The sequence below is a fragment of the Physcomitrium patens genome, chromosome 3, assembly GCF_059467195.1.
Source record: "Physcomitrium patens ecotype Gransden chromosome 3, ASM5946719v1, whole genome shotgun sequence".
Classification (NCBI taxonomy): Eukaryota; Viridiplantae; Streptophyta; class Bryopsida; order Funariales; family Funariaceae; genus Physcomitrium; species Physcomitrium patens.
This window is the reverse complement of record NC_143412.1, coordinates 2,667,888-2,679,851: the sequence shown is the minus strand read 5'-3', so window position 1 is coordinate 2,679,851 and position 11,964 is coordinate 2,667,888. Positions and strand designations below refer to the sequence as shown.

Sequence of the window (11,964 nt, the reverse complement as noted above, 5' to 3'; positions counted from 1 at the left end):
ATGTGGGGGTTGGTCAACAAAGGATCTGCTACATTGTAGATTGAAAACCGTGCATGGTTTTGAGTTTGTCGAATTTGTGACATGATCAGTGGACATGGAATCCTTTGTGGGTATGAGCTGCAGATGGGATTGCCGTGGATGATGCATTCCTCGCATTTGTCGCATTGCACATCTTTGAACAGCAAAACTTGTCGGAGTGACGGCTGCGACAGAGGCAGTGTGGTTCAAAGTTGGGATGAGATGCCGGCGCCTGCTGCAACAGCAGCACTGTTCGTCAGGGCCGGCTGCATGGTGCCACTGCCATTCTTGGAGATTACCCAGATGGTCACCTCGCGTTCTGGTGAGAATGGCTGGGGAGCGCTAAGCTTCAAAGGAATTTGTCATGACAGATTCGCTGCACTAGTTTTGGTGACACCTCGAGTAAGCCCGGGCAGTCCAGCGCGCGTTTTGCGTTCCAGTTTTTACCCCCGTGACTTCGTTAACACGTCTGCAGATGCTGCTGCGTCGCTGACGGAGATGCTGCAAAAAGAGAGTGGGGATCTTGTGAAAGCAAATCTCTTCCTGTCTCCCTCTCCGCGTGGGCTCCCTACTTGCGTCTCCATGTGGCGCAGTGGAGATCCAAGACGCGGTGTCGGTGAGTGTCGTACGCGGCCAGTTCACCACGTTGCGTTCCTGCCCTCAACGTCGTCCCTTCACCCTTTCTCTGCACTCGAGCTCAATCAACGGGTCCCTGGATCGTGAATGTCGATTGTGCGGATGGTTGGGAAGAATTTCTCTCACCCCCCCCCCCCCCCCCCCCCCGTAATCAAGCATGGATACCTCGTGCCTAATTCACATCCACCTATTTGTAGCAATTAGAGCTCGGCACTGAGATCGGCTGGACTGTAGGAAACGTGCTGTGCAGTAGGGGCAAGATCGACATGGGAATGTGATGGGCTCGGTACCTGCCACGTACATCCAGGTAACATCCTGCAGTAGCAAACTGACGCCCAACTGAAAAATGAATGCTAGTTACGGATATAAAACGGAAAGCCGAAAGTGGTTGTTCTGCTCTTGTTGCAGAGTGCAGCCACTTATTCCCGGGCATCACAGCACACATCATGCCCTCGTATCCGGGCGTCCACCACAAACTAGAGTTCCAAATACTCAATCTGTCCTTGGATGGTGAGCCAGCACACAAACAGTTTCTAATCAAAACTCTAGTCAGAGTACACCACAATAGCCATTTCGGAATGGTTTTGATAGTATATATAGACATTCCGATCGTCGATTTTGATTCATTTCAAGCTCCTTTATCTTACTGTTTCCTGTATGGGTTCGCATACTAAAATCCATTAAAAACCTGTCTTGGGAACAACGAGTAATTAGATGAATAGGGACCCTGTCCCGGCCTGTTCCTCGGGGAGGGGGTAGGCAGTAGTCAGGGCGCAGAGTCTGCTTTATGGATGTCCAGCCTGGATGAGGGGTGTTTATAAACAGATCACTCCCTTGCAAAGTAGAACAGGGGGGATGTCTTGCCAAAATGGATACCTCTCCCTTCTTCTACATGATGTGCAGCCACCTCAGACAAGGTATACTCAGCTTGGATCCTTTCCAAACATGGAACCTCATTGAAATTCACACCTCCAGCTCACAGGCCCTATCCCAAAAATTGGAAAGAAAATTTACCTAACCATGAACAATCATTCTCTGTTTGAGCAATTTCCATTACTCCCTGGGATGTGCAATCTATTTGTACACCCATTGGTGTGCGAATCTTGCAAGTACTGCACACTTCTGAGGGTCTCTTTCCTGGTGGGAAATAGGAAACGCATGTCTTTTGCTTGTGTCTGCCTGTGTGTACTTCCTAATCCAGGGTAGAGTTTAGGAAACCATAGAGATTGTATTAGAAGAGTGCAATGAATAGGAAAGAAAAAAAGGTCCATGTACATCAGTGTTTCTAGGCCAGTTTGTTTCAAGTACAACATACTCAAGGGTCCTGTCCATACCCTTGCCATTTTCCTTAGAAACCACCGTCGATCCTGCGATACAGTAGCCCCATGTCTCAGTTGAAAACAATACACAAATATGTTTCAGTTATTCATGACACCTTCTAAAAATAATATACTAGAGAAAAGAGAAAAGAAGAAAGTTGTCCTTTCTTTGTTTCATCAACAAGATAAATCAACAACACAAGTACATATGTGTACACACAGGGTACATGTACGAAGTAGAAAGTTCAGTAACAAACATTGTCACCACAGACAAAAATAAAATTGGTTACAGAATCATGTTAAACGATTCAGAAAAAAAAACACCTACCGTGAAACTGCACTCTGTCTCAAAAACAAAGTCGATAATTACCATAGAATAGAAAAAAAGTCTGATTAAAAAAAATCCATCTACGGTGTGAAAACGTCAGTTTGAACACCAACAGTGATAAGAATGATGAAACACTTTTTTCAATGAATCTAGCCAAGAGAAGCAACTGAAAAAAGTTCACATTATCCGCAACCCACCTGTGTGAACACTTCGGACTCTAGTAAGGCGAGGAGGTCACGCGGTGGCGAAAGCCGCGATCTCATTGGCACCCAGCAGGTGGATGTCATGCTTGACACCTGGGGGCATTCGGCATATCTAGATTGGGTCAAATCTGTACCGTCAGCTGGCAATCGATATAGCACCGAGCCGATTCTTTACAGAAAAATTGGAGAGTGCCGTTGATTTGCCGACCCAGTTGACCTCCTTCCTTCATATAAGGTGGGGGAGTGGGGGATAGGCAGAGGGAGAGGGGTCCAGGGCGGTATGAATAAATCAATTTCCACTATTCTCTCCAGTTCCTCCGCCGACGCTGCGGCTACGCATTCAGTGGCACCGTTTCCTGTGCCTGCTACCCGATCCTTAAGTTGCAACGGCAACGATACGGAAGGGCCTGTTGGTTTCTCTCCTGATCTGCACAGGGAGGGGTGGAAGAAGCGGAGGGAGTGACGAGAAGCACGATGATGTCGAGAGGGTGGCATGTATTAGCCGCAAGCGTGTCAGTGCTCGCGGTGCTTCTGTTTCTGCAATCCAGAAGCGTGCGAGCAGATGAAGTTTCAGCCATGGATACCGTCCACGGGCATGATGTATGGAAGATCAAGTCGGTTTTGCAGAAGAATGAGGAAGAGAAGCCATGGGTAACTCTCGGGCGGCTCTTCGGCAAGTGGGGGACTGCCGAGGGGGGCGTGTGCGAGGAGCACTACGGGATTTTGCCCTGCTCCGTGAGCTTGGGCGGAAACGCTGCCCTTCTCGTGATCTATGGGTACATGTTGCTCCAGGCCGCGCAGCTGCTGTCTGACGGGAGTGAGCTTCTTTTGACGGTGATGAGCCCTGGGATCATTGGGGGCCTGGTTTTGCCCATCCTCGGCGCCTTCCCTGATGCGTTGCTCATTACGGGTAAGTGCCCTCTGGTTTGGAACCACCAGGGTGTTGGTTTTTTCCGCCGGTTGCGTGGGTTTTGCAGCGTTGTGGTGCTGGTGATTTGTTGCAGTGAGATTAGGTTCAGGACTTTTCCTGGCCAAGTACCTGCACGACCCACATTAGAGCTTGGAAAGCTGCTGAGATGTTGTCGATGTGAGAAGTTTTTAGCTACTGGCAGATGAGAGTGTTCCTGTGCTTGAATTCTTTTAAGATTAAATTTCATCACGTGGCATTCCTTGTCCTTGGTCATTTTTGCTCTTCCGTGCCCTACTGCAGAGTTGCAGCTAGAACTCGAAATTGACCGATACTTAGTGAGTCTGTTCAGTTTTAGCTCTTTTTATGAACTTTTACTAACGAATGATGGGTGTTCTGTAATGCAGTTTCCGGATTGGGTGCGAGCCAAGCGGAAGCCCAGCAGGAAGTGCTTGTGGGCATGGGCCTGGTCGCCGGGTCATCTGTTATGTTGCTCACGGCACTGTGGGGAGCATGCCTTATTTTCGGCCGATGTGATCTTATCCCGCACCCAGCCAATGGCAAACTTGTGGCCAAGGATCGGACGTTAACAAAAGGGTTTAGTCTGACAGGTACCCATTTTATATTCGCATGAAGTTTCCCATCTATGTAAATGTATCTTCAATCTACATCAACCGGCATGTGGCCAGATTATTCTCCTGTCTATGTTGAAAAAAATCAGCAAACATAATTGGACTTTCTTGTTGACTCGGCGAAGCCGATCAATCGCTTGCGGAAGTTTGATTCCGTTGATGGCATTTGATTGAAGTCGATTTTCTGGGTTTTCTGAAAAATAGAAACGGGAGTAACCAGCGACGAACAAACAAAATGGGCGTCTTGGATTATGATGGCCACGCTTTTGCCCTATATCGTGGCACAATTGCCCCGCTTGATCGGATTGAACACAGAAGGGAATTTTTTCATCGCCTTGGCAGCTATTATCTCAGGACTAAGCCTCATCGGCTACTGCACCTACCAGGTAGAGCGAATTCCGTCGAAGATGGTGATGGGTTTGTGATGGATCGTTTGTGCTGGTAATCTCTATTTGCTTCTCCGAGTACATTTCTCTGAAGAGTTTGTTGTCTATGTTGGATGTAGCTTGTTGCTCCCTGGATTCAGGAAAGGAGAATCATGTGGGCCCAGCATAGGTACAGGAGAAGTCATGCTCTTCACAAAGTGTCCCACCTTACGCACCAACAGAACTGGGGCAATCTATTCACGGCCTCTGGCGAACCAAACGAGGAGGTGCTGCTGAAGTAAGTTTGTAGTTTCGAGTGCGAGTATTCTATTTCTTTTCGTGTCACTCATGCAATCATGACGTTGATAGGTAATGAAAATTTGATTGTTTTACTTTAAACAACCACCGCTCTCACAGCAGGAGTGTTCTGAAAGCATTCTTGAAATTGACCCGCTTCTAACATGCTTGTAACGCTTTGATAGGTTATTTGGTCACTTTGACCCCGACAACGACAAACACCTCACCAAGACGGAGCTGAAGGGTTTGATATTGGGATTAGGAATCGAGCGCCATAACGGTCAAGTCCCTGATGAAGATGAACTCCAGCATTGGATGTCGGAGTTCGATGTCTCCAGGGACAACCGAATTTCAGTAGATGAGTTCCTGCAAGGTATTAAGAGGTGGATGAAGTCCTCCTCAACCGCCACCAAGAAAAAGAATGGCGCTGTCGCAATTGATTCCCAGTCCTCTGATCACCACGGCTGGGACTTTGAGGCTCAGGTGTGGAATCAATTTCGTGGTCGTTAACTGTGTCGCAGCTTCAAGCAACAAAATATCGTTGTTCTATCTTAAGATGTATCTTCATCATGCCCCCGGCATGTGAATCATTTGGGGCTACACCTGTTGCTAAACAATAGCACGCGTATGGAAGAGTTACAGCTTGAACCTGCCCTAATCAAAATTCAGTTACTGGTTGTGGGAGTACCCCTTCTTGTAACGTGGAGTTATACTCACCCAGCTAAAAATTGATTTGTGGATGCAGAACGCCAAATTCGACCTGGCTTCATTAGAGGAAGACTCTATTGAAGATGAGGAGGATGATGAGAGCAAAGGGACCCCCACCAGGGGCCAGGTCATCGCCAAAGCGATTTGCTATTTGATCGCTGGAGCTGCAGTCGCTGCCATCTTTGCTGATCCCTTAGTTGACGCAATCGGTGGCTTTTCCAAAGCCTCTGGGATTTCGCCATTCTTCATCTCCTTCATTGCTACACCTTTAGCAACTAACTCCAGCGAAGCAATCTCTTCTCTCATCTTTGCCAAGAGGAAACGCAAGAAAAACATCTCCATGACCTACTCTCAGGTACGTTGCTCCTACCTCTTCATTATCGAGATGGGCAGGTTATCTGGTTAGCTTAGACTGCGGCACCTATTGCTTCATTCTTGCTCGAGAGAATGCGCCACTCAGAATGACGTATTGAACTGTCAAGGTTTCCTTTTCATGCGGAAGCTTACGTTTTCCGATGTCAGTTGTGGACGAACATTTCCATTTTCTGGCCGTGAAAATTTAATTTGAGTGTTATCCTTGTCATTTTGTGTACGATTTTGTCATGCTGCAAGGTGCAGAGTCTGATTTTTGCCTTCGTTGCAGATCTACGGTGCCGTCACCATGAACAACACCTTATGCTTGGGAATTTTCTTGACTATTGTGTACTTCCGAGGCCTATTGTGGGACTTTTCGGCTGAGATATCCGTGATTTTCTTTGCGACTTTTATCATGGGTACAGTGGCAGCATTTAGGACAACCTTCCCTCTTTGGATGGCATTCATTGGCTTGGCTCTCTACCCTCTGTCAGTTGGACTGGTAGTATTCTTAGATTTCGTTTGTGGATGGCACTAAGTCTTCTCAAGTGAAGACATGCTCAATGTAACTGAGTTACCTGGAACGAACAAACAACCACAGAGGTTAGCATCTTTGAAGATGGGTTTGCTGTCAGCACGCTTGCTCCGCCAACGGAAGAATGTCGCCGACCAATTTTCTGAAATTAGCGGTGGCCGCACCCTTCAGTCTGCTGCTTGACTGACGGCGTGGTGAGTGTTGTGAATGACCACTAAACACCAGCGTACATTTTCGAATCCTACCAGCTTAGCCTTGAATGTAAATGTTGTGAAGAAATTGTACTCTTTTAAAACAAAAAGACTCAATTGGCTTTACCATCTCCAATATGTAGCTCAATGGCTCTACACTTTGTGCCTGTTGCGAAAGATTTAGAGTTATTGCCGTTGCTTTTCGATGCTTTTTCCCCAGTGATCTTCAATATTCTAGACTGTGTCGGCAGTCAGCAGTTCCATTCATGGTTGACGGTATTATTCAATACAGGAGCATCTGTTTGTAACTCCCTGGTGCGCAGTATATGGGTTCCAACATAGATCATACCAATCCTAGAAATGAATGGGAACAAAAACCGCAGGACTTTACTTCTAGTGAAGCTGAACAATTGTATGAGTTAACATATATTTCTATATCCAGACTCATCAGAACTTAAATTACACTACTGATAACGGCTTGAAAACGAGGTTAATCTGTGCAATAATAGTCTGCAACGAAGCAGCCGACGCGGAATGCAACATAGCGTAGTGCCCAATTCACAAACGACGAATTGAGGCCTGAAAAACAAACAATGGACCGAAGCTTGCTTGCAAACTAAGTCCTGTGTACTGAGAGTTCCCTGATCAGAGTTGCACTTTTTAATTATGGTTTTTGGATGCAACAGATGTGACTGAAGAACATGAAGAAACCTGTGAATGAATCACTGAAAACGTTGAAATTCCTTTTCTCCTAGGAAGTGGATGCTGTACAGTGTGCTTATGTTGCAATAAACATGTTTCTTGTCTGCAACGAAATGATTTCAAGCTTAGTAATAGCATATTGTATTGTATAGCAATGGTAGTAGAGTTAGTTGTTTAGCATATTCAAAATAATCATGATTGTAAAGTTTTGAATGTTAAGAATTGATTCTTTGCTTCTTAATTGATTCATTACTGCTTCAGAAGCAGACAAGTTTATTGATCGATAGGGAATATTTCGAGGAAAGAAAACAAATGTAAGAAATAGTATAGCCATATAAACTCATTAGATTTTTATTGTATTTTAATTATATCTCTTAATATTTATTACATCACGTATAAAATATTTCAAATTTATATATTTGTATTTTATAACAAAGCATGTATTCTGTTTAATCAAACAACAGAAGAGAGGGGTTTTAAAAATTGATGGAATCCTAATTGGTGAAGTAGAACAAAGAGCACTCTTTTAAAGACTATTGCACCTTTCAATATACATGTAGTAGTAAGTGTGCATAAAAATGCAGCTTATTCACTTTAAAAATTAAATGGAACAATATTAAAAATTTTAATAGCAAAAATATAGATAAAATGATTTGAAAGAAGAAATGGATGGTTTAGTAATAAAGAGTTTAAAGCTTCTTAGTCCAAATAATTCAATCAAAAAATAAAAATTGATGATGTAGTGATTAATTTTATTTTAATATTTGTAGGTTTGGAAAGATTATTATGTGTTAAGATTTTGGCACATATCAAAATATTTGTAGGTTTGGAAAGAGTGGATGTTAGAGTATAAATATTTTTTTTAAAAAAAATAAGGATATTTAGTTGAAGATGATAAGTTATATTATCTAAAAAAAATTAAAAACGTTATTAGAATTTTATATTTAAAACAAATTAGTTAAAAGAAAAGTCTTTGTTGATAGTTCAATATTCTAAGAAGAAGATTGAATAAACTCATTTAGAAAGCAATAGTGTAAAAAATAAAAAAATGAAAAAAAAAATAGAATATATATATTGTAAAAAATGTCTAATCAAGATATCACCTAAAAGATTCTAAGACATTAATTTAAATATTTTCTAATATCAACTAAAATATTCTAGCATATCAATAGCTTATGTTTGATTTAAAAAGATGATGGTTGCAATAGACATTATTGACATCTTTGAAGAAAAGTTTTAGATTTTTTTTTTCTTCTTTTATAGATTTTATTTTTAGAATGCATATTTTTTGGATATATATATATATATATATATATCTATATATTGCGTGTACTTAAAATATAAAAAAAAAATTGATGTATATGTGTAAGTGAGTGTATTGGTGTATAATGTAAGTAAATAAATTCTTGATAAAATAGAGATACAAAGAATAGATTATTTAGTGATAGATATCTAGGTGCTAGTAGGAGACTTATTGATGATATTGTAATTTTGGATAAATAAATTTATCAAATGCATAAAATGCAGGAGATTAGGAACAACAATTTTGTAGAGAATGTACAAAAAAGCAATTATTAATAATAAAAGTTAATAGAGTAGAAAAGACAAAAGATTTACAAAGGACAAGGATATTGTTGTTATAGATAACAATTGGAGTTATCTTTGGTAGATTAATGTGCAAGAAATTTCTTTATAATTGAAATAATTATTGTGATGGTAGAATAGAAGAATCAAAAGATAAATGAACTAAAAGTGCTTTCATACCCTACAAAAATCATTAATCATTTATCCTTGTTTGTTACTTGTGTATTTAGTATTTAGTAACAACTTTCTATAGATTCTTATTAAAATTATAGTATTTAATCTGAGTGAATTAAGAATTTATAAGAATAATGGCATTGGTTCATTATAATTGTGTTAAGTCAGGTAGGAAATAAAACTAGTTGATAATTGATTAAGTAGCTTGGAAGTAGTTTATTTATAATTACAAAAACTTTTTATGGGATTCAAAAATAGAAATTATAAAAGACTGATAATTTTTAATGTTCTTTATAAAATATTCAAGTTCTCAATTATCTCAAAATTTCTTGATTAGAAATTGAATTAATGAGCATGTAGAGTAGTATCAACTTTTAGATTACTATTAGCAAAATCAATTCTTGCATTTTTTTTATCTAGATTTTAAGGCATCCTAATTCATTGTAATTTAAATATATTAATATTAATATTAATATTAATAAAATAAAATTCAAGCTTCTAGTGCTTGAAGTGCTGATAAAGAATTGAAAATTTATACAACTTGATGCAAAGTCATGTTGTAAAAAGATTACAATATCCATAAAAAAAAATGGGATTAGAACTTGTAATTAATATAATTATAAGATAAAAAAATGTAGAAACTCCTAAAATATAAGATGATAATATAATAGAAATTCTTGCATTTTAACATGGAAAATAAAAAGAAAAAAAATAGAATGATACAACAAGATAGCTGTAACGGATAAAAACAAATTTTTAGTTGCTTCATATGAGAATCAAGGAGACTAAAGAATATAATTTTAAAAAATAATTCAAAGCTTCCAACTTGACAATAATAGAAATAATAATGGAATAAAGAAGATAAGAAAAAATAATTCTTTTTATATAAGAAATTGAAAATATAATATAGAATATAGAAGGTGATTAAGATTTGAATAAAGGTCAAGAAGGTAACAAAATTGTAGACAAGTTGAGTGTTGGTTGGAAATCAAAAGTGTAGGTGAGTAGTGAAGGTTGATTTTAAATAAATAAATAATAGTGATTAGCTGACCTATAGACTTTAATAAAAATAATTATTTAAGATTTATTAATTTTATATTTGCAATATTATTCACAAAGTAATTTTTATTTTAAAAAAATAATTTAAAAAGAAAAAAATTGATTTTATAAGAGTATATAGGGTTAAAATGACTTTATGCAAAAGAAAATAAGTAAAAGGATTAATATAAGAAATTCTTAGATATGATTTATATTATGTTTATCTTATAAGTAATATATATATATATATATATATATATATATATTGATTTTATAATTTTTTTTAAATAAATTAATTTTTAAAAATTAATTAAGTATTACTTAAAGAATAAAATTTTTTTAATTTATTTTATTAACTTTGTCACATAAAATATACAAAAAATGATAATATAAAGAAATAAATGGATTATAATTCTTTTTGTTTTAAGATCCATTGCATTATTGCAAAATTGATAAAATAAATAAAATATCAATTATAATTTCTTAATTCAAGAATCTATATATTAACTCAATAATTATTCAAAACTTACTATTTAAAGGCCAATATTGTATCTATAATTTTACTCTCTATACAAAAATTTACCTAACTCAATCCTACAGTTTGTTTGTTTGTTTTTTTTTTTTTTGATATGTAATATGTTTTTATTAGATGTAAAAGTAAGATTATAATCTATTATATCTTTAGATCATTTTAATTTCAATTGAGATTATATTATATTAATAAACTTAAGACATAGAAAGTATAAACCATAAACCATCAAAACAAATTCTGTTCATTAATAGAAATAAATTCAAATATGACTTATTTAGAGGTTTTATATGGGCTCTGATATAGAAAAAATTAAAAACCAAAATATTTTATATACACAAAAGATGTAAGATTAAGATTAGAATTGCAACAGAGTATAGATTTTTATCAATTTGGTTTATTATTTCAACCACAAATATATTTATATGTTATTAATAAATTTAATACTATTCAATTTCTTTTTACTTAATTCTATAAATAAATTATTATTTTATTATTTTTTAAAATTCTACTCTAGTAGATACTATTATATTGTAATCTTATAATTTTTTATAATATATATATATTTTAAACGTGAATGATAAAAAAATTCTAAAAATAACTATATACTTTTTAATCACCTAAAGATATAAAATAGACAAGTAAAAGATAGATGTAAAATTGAAACTAGAATGGATATTGCCAAATTCAAAAGGATTAAGAAGTCTTGAACTAAGATAGAATAAAAGAAAGACGTTGATAGTAATAAGGAAGGCCTCATTCTTTCCTCTATATATACTATTTACTAAAAGAACTATGTAGAATTGTTATATATGCCATATGACATGTGTCCAATTTGTAAGACATATGTCTAATTTTTAGGATAAGTTTTTGACATGTGCGCCACATGGCCAATTTGTATTATAAGTTGTTAAATATGTGGCATGTGACCAACTTGTTAGCCAAGTTTTCAACTTACCTATCACTTATAAACATGTGTAAAGTCTATGAAGATTTTTAATAAGATATCAATAATTTAACCTACTTCTATTTATTTCTAATTATTTTTATTTATCTAAATAAATATACTACTAAATATACCTATCTATTACAAAAATCACCAACTAACTTGAGAACTACTAATTTCAATGCAATAGTTCAATATTTTCAATCTAAAGATTTGGTTAATTTTATTTACAGCTTTTAATTCATCTAATTCTTATAAAAATATATTTACGATTAAAACAAAAAACCTTCAAAACTTCAAAGATATAAAAAAGTTTTTATATATTTTTAAGGACTTTATAAAATCTCCAAATATTTTTTATTTTGTAAATTATCTGATAATAAATAAAAGACTAATTTGTTTGATTTTTTTCTTATTCAACTTATATGAGTGTGTAATGCTTCTTTGATTTTAATTAATAGTAGTATCTTATAATAATTTTTATAAAAAATATCAAAT

General features: G+C 36.6%; 1 protein-coding gene across 1 annotated transcript; it reads left to right on the top strand.

Annotated features, from left to right (window-relative positions):
* Positions 1–2,772: 2,772 nt before the first annotated feature.
* LOC112279966 (sodium/calcium exchanger NCL1) lies at positions 2,773–6,629 on the top strand. The gene is made up of 7 exons (XM_024514800.3): positions 2,773–3,414; positions 3,819–4,022; positions 4,248–4,429; positions 4,549–4,706; positions 4,891–5,188; positions 5,451–5,768; positions 6,057–6,629. The coding sequence occupies exons 1-7, from the start codon at positions 2,979–2,981 to the stop codon at positions 6,303–6,305; spliced, it is 1,845 nt and encodes a 614-aa protein (XP_024370568.1). The 5' UTR covers positions 2,773–2,978; the 3' UTR covers positions 6,306–6,629.
* The last annotated feature ends 5,335 nt before the right edge of the window (positions 6,630–11,964 follow it).